Raw genomic sequence first — 21,254 nt, 5'->3', positions numbered from 1 at the left:
TCAAGCTAAAAGGAGACTATGTTCAGAAATTAATCACCCCTTTTCCCAAAATGTTCATTTGTCTGTTGTAGGCTAAGTACTTATCGGACTGCCCTAGTATTTTACCATCCAAAATTACCAGAGTTGCAATCGGAAGTACAGTTTTAGAGTCGCCGATATGGTACAAGCGATATATTATTCGACACGATGTAGCAAGACGAGAACAATAAATATATACTTCCGGTTTTTATACCAATTCTGGTCAAAAAGTTGTAACCGGAAGTACCACATGTGATACATTTAATCGGTGTGAATTTATAAGTCGAGCTTAAATATTTTATTCTGGCTTTGGTGTCGTTTCCGGTTACAACAAAATAATGATCAGACATTCGGCAAAATTACTTAAAATTGGTGACATCGTATATCAATCGACTTTCAGTTCTACCTACTTCCAGCAACGTTGCAGGTTAGAACCTAGGACTCATGAAGTCCAATTGCTTGTTTTGCATATACAGAGTGTCCCAAAAGTAGCGGAACGGTCGAATATCTCGCGAACTAAACATCGGATCAAAAAACTGAAAAATACGTGTTCAATCATTTTCAAAAATCTATCCAATGACACCAAACACCAACCCCCACTACACCCCCCGGAGGTGGGGTGGAGGGTAACTTTAAAATCTCAAATGGAAACCCCTAGGTTTTCTTGCAGATTTGGATTCGTTACGTAAAAGTAAGCAACTTTTATTCAAGACATTTTTTCAAACTGTGGATAGATGGCGCTATAATTGAGAAAAACGATTTATCCTGATACCATAGGTAAATTATAGAAACGGTCTAATATCTCGAGAAATACACTTCCAAATGAGAAACCAAAAAAAGGTTTGTAATACTTTTTCGAAAACCTATCGAATAACGCTAAACATGACCCTCTAACCCACCCCCTGGAGGTGGGGTGGGGGGTAACATTAAAATCTTAAATCAACCCCCACTTTTTATTACAGATTCGGATTCGTCATGAAAAACTAAGCAACATTTATTCGAAACATTTTTTAGAATTGTTGATAGATGGCGCTTTAATTGGAAAATACGATTTATTAGCGCCATCTATCAGCAATTTTAAAAAATGTTTCGAATAAATGTAGCTTAATTTTTCATGACGAATTCGAATCTGCAATAAAAAGTGGGGGTTGCTATTTAAGATTTTAAATTTACTCCCACCCCGTCTCCAGGGGTGGGTTGGAGGGTAATTTTTGGTGTTTATCGATAGGCTTTCGAAAAATATTAAAAACGTGTTTTTTTGGTTTCTCATTTGGAAGTGTATTTCTCGAGATATTAGACCGTTTCTATAATTTACCTATGGTATCAGGATAAATCGTTTTTCCCAATTATAGCGCCATCTATCCACAGTTCGAAAAAATGTCTTGAATAAAAGTTGCTTACTTTTACGTAACGAATCCAAATCTGCAAGAAAATCTAGGGGTTTCTATTTGAGATTTTAAAGTTACCCCCCACCCCACCTCCAGGAAGTGTAGGGGGGGTTGGTATTTGGTGTCATTGGATAGATTTTTGAAAATGATTGAACACGTATTTTTCAGTTTTTCGATCCGATGTTTAGTTCGCGAAATATTCCACCGTTCCACTACTTTTGGGACACCCTATATGTACATACTTCCAATTATTCTTTTAATTTTTGTATTATTCCTTGTGCTGCTTTAATTACATTTCCTTTAGTTCACCAAAGAACTAAAAAAAAACAAAATATCGGTTGAATTAGCAGACAAAAAACTAGTAGTTGATTCCGACCTGGTAAAAGAAAAAGAAAACCAAATTAAAAATACTCAACCAACGCAATACTAAAACAAATTCACATTTGCACTTTGTAAGCTTTAAACGGAAATTTTAATTTATAGTTACTTCTTTGCGTATTGTAATTTGGACATGAATGATTGTGAGTGCCTTTTAAAAATGTACAAGCGCATTTTTCTACATTTTTCTGTCGAAGTTTTCATTTGTTTAATGCGGAAGAGTATTAAATTATGTCCATAAAAGGGGATAGTAATATATCTGCATTATGTCTCTGCGTAGTTCTTAAAGTGCACTCTCGCCAATGGAGGTTGGCTACTACAATTGCAAACTTTTCTCTGTCTTCAGCTGTTCTTATTAGTTGTTCAAAATTTAGCAATGTCCATTGTCGCATCGTACAAATTAGCCAACCCTAATATAATTAACATAAAATATGCTTAACATTCGATTCTGAATAAAAAAGAGTATCAACCTGACTCAAAGTCAAAGTATTATAAACTTAGATTCACTAACCTCGAGTAACATTGAAATGTCATGCTTGTTATTATTCAAAGGTGAATATAAACATTACCCTGCTGATATAGAGTGGTAGTTAGTAAGTGTTAACGTAAAGGCGATGTCGACACGATGTTAGGCTAGGTCGCGATATTATTAGTGTAAACAAGTTGTAATGTATCTAAATGAAATATAGTTTTTATTTAAATAAGGACCTAAGGAGCTGTTTGAGTACCAACCCTTCAGCTTCTTCGTTACAGTCGGATGTTTCTTAGCCACAATAGTCTATTTCATCCTAGGACTTTCATTCACTGGATCTTTTGGTTCAATATTAATTGAGCATATTGGTACCTATTATTTCTCAGAATGTGGCCTAGGTATGATGTTTTTCTAACTTCCACTGTGTTGAAAAGTTCTTTTTCCTTGCCTATTCTATGCAGAACTTCTTCGTTTGAGGTATGCGATATCCGCGAAATTTTAAGGATTCTCCGGTAGATCCACATTTCAAAAGCCTCCAATTTATTTATTATTGAGGTTTGCATAAAATCCTAAAAACGTCTCACTTCTTCTTCTTCTTCTTCTTCTTCTTCTTCTTATTCTTCTTCTTCTCCAGGTGCCATCTCCGCTACGGGGGTTGGAAATCATCATAGCTTTTTTAATTTTTGAGTAGCTCTAAATAGTTGTTTTGAGCTACATCCAAACCATTCTCTCAGGTTCTTCAGCCATGACATTCAACTATTTTAGATGCTTCTTCTGCCATCTATCTTTCCTTGCATTAACAGTCGTAGAATGACATAATTCTCGCCCAGCATCACATGTCCGAGATACTGTAGCTTTTTTTTTTAATTGTAAGTTCAACTTCCTTCTCTTTACCTATTCTTCTTAGTACTTCATTGTTCGTAACTCTTTCTACCCAGGAAACCCTCATAATTCTTCTATAGGTCCACATTTCAAAGGCGTTAAGTCGTCTCTTTGTCTCTACATTTAAAGTCCATAATTCCAATCCATAGTATAGTACACTGTATACGTAACATTTTGTTAGGCGGACTTTAAGAGCTAATGTCAAATCTTTGCTACATAGGACCTTTATCGTCTTTAAACGTCTTACTTAAAGTGCTGTAATCAATAAAAGTAAAGAGATAAAATCCTTAAGAAATAGGAATATAAAAATCGAGAAACCAAATCTATATAAAGAAACCTGAAAATATGTTAGTTAGTATAGTTCTCAGTAGTGAAATATCAATGAACTCAAAGTCAGCAGACTCCGTATATAGAGCAGCAGAAAAATTAAGATTATGTAAACTAACCTTATGTAATATAAGGTAATTTTCTTGATAGGTTAGTACATAAATATGCCTTGAGTCTTAGCAAATACATGGCGAGTTGTCTATCTATTAAACAGTAAAATTTGTTTCATTCTATATACAATTTCTGCGTGAGTAATTTTTTATTAGTTTAGCAGATATTTAAAAACATAAAAAACAACGAAAAAGATTTGTGGTTGCAGAGACAAGCAACCTGTGTGTGTATGTAGATAGTGAATGGTCAGATGGCATGTAGAAGTTATGGTCGCTTGCGACTTGCGACCGCATATTGCTTTGCAGGCTAAACCGCCGACAAACCCAGGGATGGACTGAGTAGTGCTAAAGAACTATCATTTTCAAATATTCACCTAAATTCAAACTTAAAAATTACCAGTTAATCTATCACTTAAACACTAACAATTAATGACTAAACCTTTCTATTCTTAAACTTAACCCAGTCGCTGAATTCTTTGCTATGTTTATTTTGTAGGCAACTTCCATCTTTTGTAGGTAAATTAGGGATGGGAAAAACCTACCGGTTATAACCTAAAACCGGTTTTTTTACTTTGCAATAACCGGTTTTATCGGTTGTTTTTTTGTCCCGGTTATAACCGATTTTTTCTTTTTAAAGTCATAACTGGTAAAAAACCGGATAAATTACCTCTGAAAAAAATGAATTCTGAAAAAAAAAATATTTTTTTTATTTAATGATGCAACCACAAGGGTTATTAGCGACCTAAAAAACATAAAGCAAGTAAAGTTAGTAAAGTTACAATAGCTGATATAAGCCAGTGTCTTTTAGATAACCTATTGTATTCATTCATGTTTACTCCTAAGACTTCCTTTATAAGAAAAAATATTGTTTGTATAAATGCATGAATGATTTGTTTAAATTTTGGATCAAGACTTGTTTTATGTTTATATTCCTTAATGGCTCTCACACTCACTGAAATATGTTTAAGAAATTTGATAAGCTTAATTGGCTATTTTTATAAACTTGAGAATAAGCACGTCTGATCTGTTGAATTGGGGAATCCTAGAAAAAATAGATATAAGCATCAGTCATCATCTGTGCAGTCATGGTGGTATTATAATTAAATAATATTTTATAGGTACTGTACCTACACAAACGACAATAAACGTATTTTATCATTAATAAATCCAGGAGAAAAAAATCATTCCTGTGGAATCACTTTAAAAAAATAAAATAGTTTTGTGTATCTTGTGTAAACGGACTTTCTTTTTAGAAATACAACAGATTTGCAAAAACATTTAGGACAATGATACATCCAGTTCGGAATTTTAACAATGATTCATTATTTGTTTTTTATAAGTTTTGCCATTCTTGACGTTTCTTGTTTTTAGAATATACATGTATATACTCGTACATTACTTCATATTACTTATAGTGTTATAAATAGGTACCTAATTTCACTACCTTTTGTATTTTGCAATTATTTTTTATTGAAAGACTAAGTTTTTCAACCTAATAAAAATATTTGTAAATTAAATATTTTTAAAAGATTTTTAATTGAAAAACTTTTATTGGCCCATTTCCTGGTGACAACCTCCAAGGCTTCTACAATATGCAAGCACATGGATGCTGCAGTGAAGACTAAGGGGAAGGAATTCTACACTATGCAATTCACAACCCCCGTCTGCAGCGTGGTAAAGTTCCAGCGGAAAATGGACCTAGTTACTCTATAGGAGTAATACTAATAAAAATAAAAATGTATACCATTTTTATTCATTCAGTTGCGGTGCGAAACCAAAACTGTCTTAATTTTTACTCAGATCAGAGAGTGCAGCCAGCACTCTTATCGACGATTTCACCTCTTTTTAGAGGTTCATCAGAGACTGCATAGGCTGCTTTTCTCTGGCCCAGGTAAAAATCTTCGACATATCCATCTCCCACCGCAACTGACGAGATGGTAGTAGGTGCCTAGCGGCATCTGCTAAATAAAAGACTAAGTTTTTCAACCTAATAAAAATATTTGTAAATTAAATATTTTTAAAAGATTTTTAATTGAAAAACTTTATTGGCCCATTTCCTGGTGACAACCTCCAAGGCTTCTACAATATGCAAGCACATGGATGCTGCAGTGAAGACTAAGGGGAAGGAATTCTACACTATGCAATTCACAACCCCCGTCTGCAGCGTGGTAAAGTTCCAGCGGAAAATGGACCTAGTTACTCTATAGGAGTAATACTAATAAAAATAAAAATGTATACCATTTTTATTCATTCAGTTGCGGTGCGAAACCAAAACTGTCTTAATTTTTACTCAGATCAAAGAGTGCAGCCAGCACTCTTATCGACGATTTCACCTCTTTTTAGAGGTTCATCAGAGACTGCATAGGCTGCTTTTCTCTGGCCCAGGTAAAAATCTTCGACATATCCATCTCCCACCGCAACTGACGAGATGGTAGTAGGTGCCTAGCGGCATCTGCTAAATAAAAGACTAAGTTTTTCAACCTAATAAAAATATTTGTAAATTAAATATTTTTAAAAGATTTTTAATTGAAAAACTTTCGAAAGAGGTGAAATCGTCGATAAGAGTGCTGGCTGCACTCTCTGATCTGAGTAAAAATTAAGGCAGTTTTGGTTTCGCACCGCAACTGAATGAATAAAAATGGTATACATTTTTATTTTTATTAGTATTACTCCTATAGAGTAACTAGGTCCATTTTCCGCTGGAACTTTACCACGCTGCAGACGGGGGTTGTGAATTGCATAGTGTAGAATTCCTTCCCCTTAGTCTTCACTGCAGCATCCATGTGCTTGCATATTGTAGAAGCCTTGGAGGTTGTCACCAGGAAATGGGCCAATAAAGTTTTTCAATTAAAAATCTTTTAAAAATATTTAATTTACAAATATTTTTATTAGGTTGAAAAACTTAGTCTTTTATTTAGCAGATGCCGCTAGGCACCTACTACCATCTCGTCAGTTGCGGTGGGAGATGGATATGTCGAAGATTTTTACCTGGGCCAGAGAAAAGCAGCCTATGCAGTCTCTGATGAACCTCTAAAAAGAGGTGAAATCGTCGATAAGAGTGCTGGCTGCACTCTCTGATCTGAGTAAAAATTAAGACAGTTTTGGTTTCTCACCGCAACTGAATGAATAAAAATGGTATACATTTTTATTTTTATTTTTTATTGTTTCGACCCGAAATTTTCATTCTCGTAAATTGAATCATTTATTCTGAGACCCAAAACAGATCGATTGAACCTAACCTACGTTAGTACAAATGTGCACTTAAAAAAAGATACAGCCCTTTGAAATTACCAAATGAAAATATATTTTTTCCAATATATCGAAAATTGTTAGAGATTTTATATTAATAATGGACATGTGCAGTATCACAAACTAAAGTGCAATGTAAATGTAACATTGTATTTAAAATTTATTAAAACCGAAAACCGGTTTTTTGAATAACCGGTTTTTTATGACCGGTTATAACCGCCAGGTTAAACCGTAAGTAAATAAATGTTTTTGTCAACAACCGCCATCCCTATTCCAAACGACATTTATAGATTTTTAAAGCGTCCAAACATTAACAAAGTATAGTGGAACCCCGATAAGTCGGCCTCTGATAACACGGAAGTCCTACTAACCCGGACCGGATTTTCATCAGACAAAACAAACATTTATTCACTTTGACTGAGTTTTTACCAAGAAATAAACAATACTGTATACAACTATACGTAATTTAGGCGTACTGTGCATATGTATTTTATGTTTTTGCAATTATAATGGAGTTTATCTGTAATACCGTGTTTTATTAATTTTTACCATATTCTCCGGCTAACCCGGGTTTTCGATAACTCGGATCGGCCGAGGCCCCGATTAATCCGACTTATCGAGGCTCACTGTACTTAAGAAAAATACGTCATTTTAACAGTTAATTTCTTCACCGATGCACATCCAATTTAAATAGAGAGGCGTTAACCCTTTTCTTGACAATTTAACAAATTTGTAACAATTTCATTTTAGATCATAGTAGCCCGATCAGGGAACACAACATTTTACGAAAACCTCCAAAAAAAATAAAGGAAGTATGAAAATTTGGGAATAGATAGTTGAAATTGTCTATTATTATATAAGAAAAAGTTTACAATTCTACATCCCCTCCATTTTACAAAAATTGGGAAATACGGGTAAAAAATATTTTCTCGGGAGTGAAAAAATATACGTTTAAAATAGGCCCTGAATTGGATAAAATGGCTAATTCTAAGCAACTTTTGTTCTATAGAGTTTTTTCACTAAGTCAACACTTTTCTAGTTATTTGCGAGTAAATAATATTTTTAGTGAAATATAGCTTATAAAAAATAAAAAAAATGGTGTAAGCGTGAGGTCTGCAGACTCAGTAGAAGCAGAATTGTAGCTAATGAAAAGTAGGTTTTTCTTCGTCAAATTCCATATTCCGAATATTTCAATGTGAAATAACTAAAAAACAAAGCACTATTCGGGGAAAATTCATTACAACTTTTTGAAAGTTTTTAAAAAAAGGTTTATTTTGTTTTCTAAAAAAACTTTTAACATTAAAAATAAGTGAGTTACGCTCAAAATATTGTTGGTCTCTTTTATTTTTTGGTACAAAAATCGCGAAAAACAGCCCCTAATTAGCTCCCCAAATAAAATTAATCGTTACCGCTTCACAAGTTACTTTATTTATGTATTGTTTATATTCGCTATAAGTTTAATTGGTTCAAAGTGCTCCTTTTTGGAAAAAATTGGGTTTAAAATAAAGCATTTTCTTTCATTTTGAAAAAAAAAAATGGAATTGTTCATGGAATTAACTTAAGAGGCTACAGTAGCGATCAACAGGTAGCAACAAACGCGTTCCAAGATTGCGGCTCTAATTTTGAATATTTTGTCGAAATATTTGGCACACATATTCGTAATATAATAGAGAATGGCGGTACAGAGCCCAATTTCAGAAATATGTTAGTACGTGGAAATTACTCTATAACTAATAAAATATTGAAAAAAGGAGCCTGTACCGCCATTAAGAAGAAAAAAAAATAAACTTCCCTCAAATAAACTTTTTATCCCATGCCTATATTTTGTGTAATCTTGTAACTACTAAAATTTTTTATTTCTAACAAGAAATCGAACGTATTATAACTTAATAACTAATTAGGCAACATAGAGAAGTTGTCAGTAGTACCTAATTGCACAAGAGCTCTAAAATTCTATATTAATTTTAGAGATCGAATGCAATTTGTTGCGATTATTTCATGGATAAAACTGTTCAAAACCAAAATTTTATCGTAATTTATTTATGTAAGTACAAATTAGTACAATTAAACACACAGTTGTTATAAATATGTATTTGACGGTTGAAATTCATCACTTTTATAATTTTTAAAACATTTGTCATTAATGTCACTGAATGTACTTTTTCGTAGCAACGAAGGGCATCTGACGTAATATGCTTGACGACGGGCAATTATCAAAAAAGTTATCAGTTTAATTTAGATTTCTGTAGCTTTCTATTGGTCAGAATCTCCTATGAATGAAATAATCAATAGTAATTGCACAAGAGCTCTAAAATTCTATATTAATTTTAGAGATCGAGTGTAATTTGTTGCGATTATATCATGAATAAAACTGTTCAAAACCAAAATTTTATTGTAATTTATTTATGTAAGTACAAATTAGTACAATTAAACAAACAGTTTTTATAAATATTAATTTGACGGTTGAAAGTCATCACTTTTATAATTTTTAAAACATTAATAATTGTCATTAATGTCACTGAATATATTTTTTCGTAGCAACGAAGGGCATCTGACGTAATATACTTGACGACGGGAAATTATCAAAAGTTATTGATTTAATTTAGATTTCTGTAGCTTTCTATTGGTCAGAATCTCCTATGAATGAAATAATCAGTAGTAATTGCACAAGAGCTCTAAAATTATTGAATTTTTCCCGAGTGACACTTTGACAGTTTTAATTTCACGAGCCGAAGGCGAGTGAAATTATGTCAAAGTGTCACGAGGTCAAAAATTCTATATTAATTTTAGAGATCGAGTGCAATTTGTTGCGATTATTTCATGAATAAAACTGTTCAAAACCAAAATTTTATTGTAATTTATTTATGTAAGTACAAATTAGTACAATTAAACAAACAGTTGTTATAAATATTAATTTGACTGTTGAAAGTCATCACTTTTATAATTTTTAAAACATTGTCATTAATGTCACTGAATGTATTTTTTCGTAGCAACGAAGGGCATCTGACGTAACGTAATATACTTGACGACGGGAAATTATCAAAAATTATCGATTTAATTTAGATTTCTCTAGCTTTCTATTGGTGAGAATCTCCTATGAATGAAATAATCACTGTAATTTTGACAAACCTGCGTCAGATTTTCTCTAACCTGTTTTGTCATTTTTATCGATATCTGTTCAGTGCAGTAGTGTGTTAATTTAAGAATTCGTTATTATTGTTGTTTCATACGAAAGTAGTGTTTATTGATAGTTTTTTTTTCTCTGATTCTGGCCTTGGTTTAGAACTAGAACCTTTAGACACGTAATTGTATTACTTATCACTAACTCAGGTGTAATGTGTAGTGTGTGTGTGTTGAGTAAATGTCTTGTTTCTTTGCAAAGTCGACGTAATTGTCTATGCAAAAAGACGCTAATTGTATCCGAACGTCTGCGGTCCCTCCGGTGAGTACCGATCCCACAAGGACAGAAACTATTTTCATTTATTAATTTATATTAAATGAAACAATTCCTGACCCTGGTGAGATTCGAAATCACTACCATTCGGAACTTTCGATCCAAAGGTTAGGCGCTCTTACTACTGAGCCTCAGAGGAGGTTTTATTGATAGTTAATTTATTATATATTTGTTGTTTTTGTATAAGTTATTGGCCTCTTTGAAAGAATAGATTGTTGTTAATTGTGAGTTTTAGTTGTATGTAGGTAGGTAAGTATATCTGACGTAAAAATATTTCGAATTATAATGCGAGTATATAAAGTTTTAGGAGGATTTTTTATTCTAAAAATATTATCATTAGTTTAACAAAATGGAAAAATAAATCAAACGAAAAATAAAGTGAAACCTTTCAAGAAAAATCCATTAAAACCGTGACAAAATTATGCGAAAATTGAAATTTGTTTCGCTTTATAACAAGAAATGATTATCTAGATAAAAGGCATTATATTTAATTTCGATTCAGAGATCATTACCATCTCTCTATGGACCATTTCGAACTCTTTTGTTCTCATCAGGAAATCAACTGTAATGATGCTCTGAATCGAAAAATAAACACCTTTGCCATTCATGTCAATTAAAAAATATAATTAACATTAAGACGCTATAGCGACTTCTATTAACAAAATATCGAAACCCAAAAGACTCCATTTTCAAACAAATAAATGTTTAAAAATAATAAAATCTTTGGATTTCTTAATTCGGAAACAGATTCTCTCTTATACCTATTCACATCCTTCTAAAAATTGCAAGGAATAAAGGGTGATGAATATAGAGACATTGTAACGGTCACGTTACGAAAGTAGCTCTTTAATAATAATTATTATTATTTTCCCTCGGTCTCTCATTTAAATTCTCGTATAGGACCACTGAGGTGACGTCATACCTCGGTGATGGAACGTACTCCACCTATCGAGAATTATTCGGGTTCTGAGAGAATTTGACGTTTACCTTGGCGGAGAAACGCCTCTCGTTCTTTACTTGACTGTGAGCTGTGGTGTCGAATAGATATACCATATAGAATGGCGGATGATTTCCTCCAACTTATTTTATCACATAAGAAATTTAACGTAAAGTAAAAAGTTACCACCAGGGATTGTCTGGAGTGAGGAGACATGTGGGTGACAACTCCTGTTGGAGTATAAATAGGAATCATTCGGTGAGATCTACTTTTTCATAGTAATTTTTTATGTATAGCCTTGGTTTTTGTGATGGAACCTTTGAGATATTAGGTTCATTGTTAAATTTCTTAGTCAACTCATTATTTGGATTTTATGTAGATTATTTCGATTATTGAATATTCATTCAAGGAAAATTATATATTAATATATTTTTTGGTTAGACATAACCAAACATATGCAATTTTCAATTAATATTAGAAATAATTATCATTTCTCTGTAGGTTTTAAATTTATTGAACCTCCAATATTTTTATAAATTCTATATATTTTTACAGATATTCCCTCAGATAAATCATATTCAAATTTCACATTTATCATTATTTGTTCATGTATTCACACTCAAAATAGTTCAAGGTTACCTGAGATTAGTTTTTGTTCCATCTTGATGATCGGTTTTTCTATGTTAATGCTTCTAAAAAGTTTCCTCAATTATTTCTTCTTCCCTTTACTTTTTGCTAATGTTTAAAATGGGAAATAAAACTGGGAATGTTTTTAGCCATTTGGGAGAAACCCTACCATGAAGTCATAGACCTTATTTGACCACCTAGAGAAACCACTACAGCCACAGTCAAGTCATCATGGAAGTATGTCGATTTGGGAACAAGCTATGGGAGCGTTCCAGCTCAATTTTCGTCTTGGCACCTGGGCCTACAGGAGTCATGGGGTCGCACCATCCTGGTGCATCATTTTCTAGGATGCAACCGCAACCTCGTTTGGGAACATTTAGTGAGGTGTTGTAGTAACTATTGGTTTTTTTTATATTTCAGACTATCTGTTAAATACACTGTTTTTTTTCCAGATTTAGGTTACCTCTGGTTTTTTTTTGACATATTTGTATATTAGATTATTTGGTTCCCAAACTTTGTATCTACGGTAACTTCTTGTGCACAGGAATAAGCCTAGAGAAAATTAGGTTTTTAATACTTTATTATTGCTTTGATATTGGTTTATGTAATTCGGGTAAATTTATTTTTTAATATTACTAGCTTGTTTCCCAAATATTTTACTGTTATTCGCTTTATTCCATTTGTTCGGTTAATTTAGGTCATCGTCGGTATTTATCTCAACTTCATTTCTACTTTAGTCAATTGTATATTTAACTTTATTTATTCATTATTGTATTTTCCCTTAGTGAGGCTTGGGCCTATTTATTTGTAGTATTTTCATCTTTGTCAGTTTCATTTAGTTGTACGTAGCAAGCGTACTATAACCATTTGGTAGAAGACTTATGTAATTTTGTACCCTATATGTTAGTGAAAGGTACTTATACCTGTAATTTTGTAACAGGTAACATTGTTGTTATCTTAGGTTGAACATAACTTTTGCAAACTTTTGTCATGTTAGAGTCACATAATATGAACTTGTTTAACTCAGAGATTGTTAAAAATCTGGTAGTTAATTTTAATAAATGTTTATTTATTTTGTATATCAATTATTTTATTATTCCTTTATGTTCATTATTACAGGTTTAATATATTTAATATTTGAAAGCAGTGTAAGATACCTGGGAAAATGATCGAAGATCATTTTCATGGCGCCCATGATTAGTTAGTTTTATTTATTTTGTTCGTTTTTAGTCATTAGTCATCTCCATTCATTTTCAGTACATTATTCTTATTTTATTATTTCATCTTTTGGTCATCATTACTATCTATATAGAGCTACTGTTCTTCGACAGGCATGCAAACGAGCCGTATCCATCCTTGAGTGTCAAGTTGCTCTCTTGCATCTATAGCTAGACAACTCTATTCAGTTTGCCTCTGTCTCTTCCCACTTTACTTCTATCCCTTCTAATCCCACTCTCTCTTCGTTTTTATACCTAGCCTTTTCTTTATTCTTTTTCCTTACTTCTGTTGGAGTATATCTTTCTTTTTACTTTCACTCCAACAGAACTTTTCTTCTTTTTGTTACATTGGCATATTTTTCCTATTGCGGCTTCTCAACGTAGAAGCCACTTCACCCTTTCTTTACACACCCCACTCTCTCTTCATTTTTATTACTTAGTCTTTTTTTTTTCATTACTTCTGTTGGAGTATATCACTCCAACAGAAGTTTATTTTTGTTACAACATGGGGAGTCTACATAGTTGCACTCCACAACACATATATAGCGACTTCTATTAACAAAATGTCGAAACCAAAAAGACTCCATTTTCAAACAAATAAATGTTTAAAAATATTAAAATCTTTGGATTTCTTAATTCGGAAATAGATTCTCTCTTATACCTATTCCCATCCTTCTAAAAATTGCAAGGAATAAAGAGTGATGAATGTAGAGACATGGGGAGTCTACATAGTTGCACTCCACAACATATCAATTCACCGATGTAAAGATCAACAAATCTGCTTCCTAGTACTCGATACGTGAGTAAAACCGTAGGTAGATAAAAGGCATTATATTTAATTTCGATTCAGAGATCATTACCATCTTTCTATGGACCATTTCGAACTCTTTTGTTCTCATCAGGAAAGCAACTGTAATGATGCTCTGAATCTAAAAATAAACACCTTTGCCATTCATGCCAATTACAAAATATAATTAACATTAAGACGCTATAGCGACCTCTATTAACAAAATGTCGAAACCCAAAAAACTCCATTTTCAAACAAATAAATGTTTAAAAATAATAAAATCTATGGATTTCTTAATTCGGAAACAGATTCTTATACCCATTCCCACCCTTCTAAAAATTGCAAGGAATAAAGGGTGATGAATGTAGAAACATGGGGAGTCTACATAGTTGCATAGATGAATCGAAATTAAATATAATGCCTTTTATCTACCTACGTTCTTACTCACGTATTGAGTACTAGTAGACAGATTTGTTGATCTTTGCCTCGGTGAATTGATGTGTTGTGGAGTGCAACTATATAGACTCCCCATGTCTCTGCATTCATCACCCTTTATTCCTTGCAATTTTTAGAAGGATGGGAATAGGTATAAGAGAGAATCTCTTTCCGAATTAAGAAATCCAAAGATTTTATTATTTTTAAACATTTATTTGTTTGAAAATGGAGTCTTTTGGGTTTCGACATTTGGTTAATAGAGGTCTCTATAGCGTTGTAATGTTAATTATATTTTGTAATTGGCATGAATGGCAAAGTTGTTTATTTTTCGATTCAGGGCATCATTACAGTTGCTTTCCTGATGAGAACAAAAGAGTTCGAAATGGTCCATAGAAAGATGGTAGTGATCTCTGAATCGAAATTAAATATGATGCCTTTTATCTACCTACGGTTTTACTCACGTATTGAGTACTAGGAAGCAGATTTGTTGATCTTTACCTCGGTGAATTGATATGTTATGAAGTGCAACTATGTAGACTCCCCATGTCTCTACATTCATCACCCTTTATGCCTTGCAACTTTTAGAAGGATGGGAATAGGTATAAGAGAGAATCTGTTTCCGAATTAAGAAATCCAAAGATTTTATTATTTTAAAAATGTATTTGTTTGAAAATGGAGTCTTTTGGGTTCCGACATTTTGTTAATAGAGGTCACTATAGCGCCTTAATGTTAATTATATTTTGTAATTGGCATGAATGGCAAAGGTGTTTATTTTTCGATTCAGAGCATCATTACAGCTGCTTTCCTGATGAGAACAAAAGAGTTCGAAATGGTCCATAGAAAGATGGTAATGATCTCTGAATCGAAATTAAATATAATGCCTTTTATCTACCTACGGTTTTACTCACGTATCGAGTACTAGGAAGCAGATTTGTTGATCTTTACCTCGAGGAATTGATATGTTGTGGAGTGCAACTATGTAGACTCCCCATGTCTCTACATTCATCACTCTTTATTCCTTGCAATTTTTAGAAGGATGGGAATAGGTATAAGAGAGAATCTGTTTCCGAAATAAAAAATCCAAAGATTTTATTATTTTTAAACATTTATTTGTTTGAAAATGGAGTCTTTTGGGTTTCGACATTTTGTTAAATGATTATTTATTATTGTTTTATTATTATATATTTCATGCAAATTTCCTTTCTAAATACCTATCTTAACATAAAATTTTTACCCATTTTGGTTTATTTTTATAAATATCTACTTATTAATAATAAAATCGTTTTCTATTACTTCCATTTAGCGCGACTATGATATTGTCAAAATATTAATCTTAGATAATGTCAAAGATTACCACTGCTGCCAAAGTTTATGATACTATCTCCCGAAGCTATATTTTGTTGCTACCTGTTGATCGCTACTGTTTACTCTTAAAAATTTTTAGTAATACCAAAAATCTTAACGAGTAAGAAAATGTACGCTTTGCTTTTCTGAATATTTTTACTTTTTTGTTTTCTTGTTAGACAAAAATGGGTTATGCTATAGCTGTTCAAAATTTGCTGTAACTCGTGATTAGTTACTCGTTCAAGCCATTTTAACTACAGCTTTTTCAAAAATAAGCACTTTGAACCGATGAAACTTACAGATCATATATAAATAATAGGTACATAAGCAAAGTAACTTGTGAAGTGGTAATAATAAAATTTATTTGTGATGCTCCACCAAAGTCGCCACCAAAAAATATTATTGCTGAATTGGTACATTATAATAAGTAATTGTTTGTATATAATTAAAGAGAAAAAAGAATGCAAACTGAAATTTCTTATATGCGAATGTAAACAGTTCACCGTTCCTGTATTTACTCTTCAAATTATCACTAAAATAAAGGGGGTCAAACATTAGTCTGGTTTAGTTCTTTGGTGTTATTCATAAAGAACATAACACTATTTAAGTTGTCAATCTAATTTTTAAATATGGATTACTGGATGATATTATTTTGCACGTACATATTTATATCCGTAAGTCAGCACCTTTAATTTACCTATTTATATTTATTCATTTCTTATTTTATTTATTCTTTTCTGGTATTATAATACTAGAAATAATGTAGCTGTATTATAAAAAAATATATATCTTTTTTGTTTTTCCTAAATATTATTTACGCTTTAATTTCTTCATGTTATACTCAGTTTATCGCACATATTTATGGCTCTTTATTTATCGCACTTTATGGCTTAATAATAATTTTTCGTTCACTCTTGTACATTTTGACAGATATCTAGTAAATACAATTATTAATAACAAAGTTGTCAATCGAAGTAGCACAGAAAACGACAATAAATATCGTTTCCATACCACCAGATTGAAAACAGCTGGAATACTTTCTTTGGTTACACTTCCTGAGATTTTCAAAATTTATAAATCAAACAGGATGCCGAGGAAATTAAGATGTTATGTTAAATTAAAATTCTCTCATCTTAGTTTCCTCGGCATCCTGTTTGATTTATAAATTTTGAAAATCTCAGTAGGTGTAACCAAAGAAAGTATTCCACTTGCTGTAAATCTGGTGGTATGGAAACGATATTTATTGTCGTTTTCTGTGCCAATTCGATTGACAACTTACTTTTTTTTTCGGTAGATGGCTCTAGTTCATCCGTGACATTTTTTCTTTGCAATTCGGAAAGGTCCAAAGTATGATACGTGGAGAAATCGGAGAGAAGAGGATATGGGACTGCTGATGAGGGGGAAAAGAACTCCGAAACCGGTATAGACCCTTCCTGCACTCTCCGATTTAACCAGAGTATTATGCAGCTGCTGCATTTTGTGTTGCAAAGAAATTGAAAATGTTTATACATTTTTAATTCATTTACTCTTTTGTAAGAGTATTAGGAAATCTTTCTGGCTGGAACATTTACCACGCTGAGCAGATGAGTTGTGAATTATTTAAAATTCTCTCATTTTAATTGCCTAGGCATCCTGTTTGATTTATAAAATTTGAAAATTTCAGGAGGTGTAACCAAAGAAATTATTCCACCTGTTGTCAATCTGGTGGTATGGAAACGATATTTATTGTCGTTTTCTGTGCTACTTCGATTGATAACTTACTTTGTTTTTCGATAGATGGCTCTAGTTCATCCGTGACATTTCTTTCTTTGCAATTCGGAAAGTTCCAAAGTATGATACCTGAGGAAATCGGAGAGAAGAGGATATGTGACTACTGATGAGGGGGAAAAGACCTCTGAAACCGGTATAGACTCTTCCTGTACTCTCCGATTTAACCAGAGTATTATGCAGCTGCTGCATTTTGTGTTGCAAAGAAATTGAAAATGTTTATACATTTTTAATTCATTTACTCTTTTGTAAGAGTATTAGGAAATCTTTCTGGCTGGAACATTTACCACGCTGAGCAGATGAGTTGTGAATTATTTAAAATTCTCTCATTTTAATTGCCTAGGCATCCTGTTTGATTTATAAAATTTGAAAATTTCAGGAGGTGTAACCAAAGAAATTATTCCACCTGTTGTCAATCTGGTGGTATGGAAACGATATTTATTGTCGTTTTCTGTGCTACTTCGATTGATAACTTACTTTGTTTTTCGATAGATGGCTCTAGTTCATCCGTGACATTTCTTTCTTTGCAATTCGGAAAGTTCCAAAGTATGATACCTGAGGAAATCGGAGAGAAGAGGATATGTGACTACTGATGAGGGGGAAAAGAACTCCGAAACCGGTATAGACCCTTCCTGCACTCTCCGATTTAACCAGAGTATTATGCAGCTGCTGCATTTTGTGTTGCAAAGAAATTGAAAATGTTTATACATTTTTAATTCATTTACTCTTTTGTAAGAGTATTAGGAAATCTTTCTGGCTGGAACATTTACCACGCTGAGCAGATGAGTTGTGAATTATTTAAAATTCTCTCATTTTAATTGCCTAGGCATCCTGTTTGATTTATAAAATTTGAAAATTTCAGGAGGTGTAACCAAAGAAATTATTCCACCTGTTGTCAATCTGGTGGTATGGAAACGATATTTATTGTCGTTTTCTGTGCTACTTCGATTGATAACTTACTTTGTTTTTCGATAGATGGCTCTAGTTCATCCGTGACATTTCTTTCTTTGCAATTCGGAAAGTTCCAAAGTATGATACCTGAGGAAATCGGAGAGAAGAGGATATGTGACTACTGATGAGGGGGAAAAGACCTCTGAAACCGGTATAGACTCTTCCTGTACTCTCCGATTTAACCAGAGTATTATGCAGCTACTGCAATTTCGTGTTGCTAAGAAATTGAAAATGTTTTTACATTTTTAATTCATTTACTCTTTTGTAAGGGTATTAAGGAATCTTTCTGGTCGGAACTTTTACCACGCTGAGCAGATGAGTTGTGAATTATTTAAAATTCTCTCATCTTAATTTCCTCGGCATCTGTTTGATTTATAAATTTTGAAAATCTCAGGAGGTGTAACCAACGAAAGTATTCCACCTGTTGTCAATCTGGTGGTATGGAAACGATATTTATTGTCATTTTCTATGCTACTTGGATTGATAACTTACTTTGTTTTTCGGTAGATGGCTCTAGTTCATCTGTAACATTTCTTTCTTTGCAATTCGGAAGGGCCCAAAGTATGATACGTGGAGAAATCGGAGAGAAGAGGATATGGGACTACTGATGAGGGGAAAAGACCTCCGAAACCGGTATAGACTCTTCCTGCACTCTCCGATTTAACCAGAGTATTGAAAATTGAAAATGTTTATATATTTTTACAATTATTATTATTTTTTCAATGCCATTGTGGTGCTGGTTCTCCATCTTTCCCTGTACTAGATTTCTTCTACAGCACTTAAGAATATTTACCTATTAGTTTTGCCACTACGTTATCCTCGGTATACACGACAACGATTTATCGTAGCGATGTGACTGTTCAATTCGTTGGTGCAAATTATCGAACGTCCATTGAGTGTCCACACGTCTCCAAAATTTGCATCGATCATCAGTTCCCTGCCGAAACTCAGACTACAAACCTGTAATCCGTGATAAAAGACGATGATGTACTTGCGATAGCCTGGCTTATTTTGTGCAAAAACAGAAAAAAGTCAAGGAGTCTGTGGTGAAGGATGATTGGCTTCTCAAAAGAAAGGCATACTCTTACCTAAAGGCTACAGCGGGATAAGATGGTCAAAACTTCCCCCGCAACAATCAGCACCGCGACTTGTGATTTTGATAAATCGTAAAAAAACATATAGTCCAGAAAGCCACTGCGCATCCGCTAGGAAAAATATTCCGATTCGGATTTTTTGCACAATCTTACTCAAAAAGTACCCCTTTTAACAAATTTACATGTTGCCAGGACCAAAAGTGGGTCAAAAAATTTTTAAACGTTTTTTTTTGTTTTCCTAAAATTATTTTTTTTTGCATGGAACAAAGTTTTTTTAGGTTTTTTGGATCATTCAAAACAGAAAAGGTCTTTAGTGACATTTCTCTAAAGTTAATAGTTTTTGACATAATAAGCGATTAAAAATTGAAAAATTGCGAAATCGGCCATTTTTAACCGTCAAAAACTATGTGAAAAACTGAAAATTTGAATGTTGCCAAGCTAGGTAGATATTCTTTAAACATCGATTGATGAAATCCCGAAGAGTTTTTTGCAATAAAATATCCAAAATTCCTTTGTTTTTTAATTGCTATTCAAGCGTGCGCGACACTATTTTCCACCGACAGTATGGTGCAAAAGAAAGGAATAAATTCGTTATTTCGTAAACCGGTGACTTTAATGGTAGGGGAGCAAAGTATGCTAAATGTGCAGTCACTCGAGCGCTTTGGAGACCTATTGGGTTGTGAAGAGTAGGTCCTAAAACCAAAAAAAGTTAAGTAACATTTTCCATTTTAGTGGGCGCTTGCCATTTTTTAATTTAATTTTCCATTTCCAACAATCTTTTTTTTCCACAATAACGCCATCTATGCATAATTCGAAAAAATGTTTCGAATAAAAGTTACTTATTTTTTCGTAAGGAATCCAAGTCTGCAATAAAAAATGGGGCTCCTATTTAAGATTTTAAAGTAACCCCCCACCCCACCTCTGTGGGGGTCGTGTTTGGTGCCATTCGATATATTTTTAAAAATATTAAATAAGTGTATTTTACAGTTTTTCGATCTAATGTTCATTTCGCGAAATATCGCGGGATTCGTATTTAAAATATTAAATTTACCCCCCACCCTTCTCCGTGGGAAGTTGTGTTTGATATCATTCGATAGATTTTTAAAAAATATTGAGCACGTATTTTTTAGTTTTTCGATCTGTCATTCATTTCGTGAAATATTCGCTTTTTTCTTGTGAAACTTTGGGACTCACCCATTTCCTTACGTCCGGCTCAAATTGTCAGATTTTTGAAATATACACTCTTTTGCATGTACTTAACTTACCTTCTGTATCTGTAGAGTAGGGAGTGTGAGTCAAGTCCCACAGCACTTAGGCCACAATTGACCCATTGTACATCCTCCCAGGGGGTTGTCGTCCTTAGTTCATTATCCATCCTGCCATTTCCAGGAAGGTGGACAAATCACCTGGTGACATCTCCCCTATATCGGCAGGTGTAGGCCAAGGCTCGCCGAACGCATACTCTCGTATTGACGATAACTCCGGACATTCACATAGGACATGCTGGACAGTTTCGTCATCTCGTTCACACCTCCTGCATAGAGATGTGTCTACTAGCCCCAGTGTGTGGAGGTGTTTTCTTAGTTGACAATGGCCAGTTAAAAAACCAACGGTCAAGCGTAGGTTTTTCCTGGTCATTCTCAAGTACTTTTCTGATGCTGACTTCCCAAGGTTCCTTAGTGTTACCCTGGCAAGTCTACATCCTGGCCCTTCTTCCCATCTTCTTACGGTTTGCGTGTGGGAGTGACATTTGACAGTTTCCGCGATTGTTGTAGTCGACAAGCCAAAAAGATCACAAGGTCCTAAGAGTCTTAGGC

General features: G+C 33.3%; 1 protein-coding gene across 1 annotated transcript in view; it reads left to right on the top strand.

Annotated features, from left to right (window-relative positions):
• Positions 1-16,211: 16,211 nt before the first annotated feature.
• The window catches only part of LOC126890420 (uncharacterized), a 74,401-nt gene continuing 69,358 nt past the window's right edge, over positions 16,212-21,254 (top strand). Inside the window, exon 1 of the mRNA XM_050659328.1 lies at positions 16,212-16,299. Coding sequence (XP_050515285.1) covers positions 16,255-16,299 — 45 coding nt within the window. The 5' untranslated portion in view covers positions 16,212-16,254. The remainder of the gene's footprint in view (positions 16,300-21,254) is intronic.

The sequence above is a fragment of the Diabrotica virgifera genome, chromosome 8, assembly GCF_917563875.1.
Source record: "Diabrotica virgifera virgifera chromosome 8, PGI_DIABVI_V3a".
Classification (NCBI taxonomy): Eukaryota; Metazoa; Arthropoda; class Insecta; order Coleoptera; family Chrysomelidae; genus Diabrotica; species Diabrotica virgifera.
This window is presented reverse-complemented; position numbering and strand designations above follow the sequence as displayed.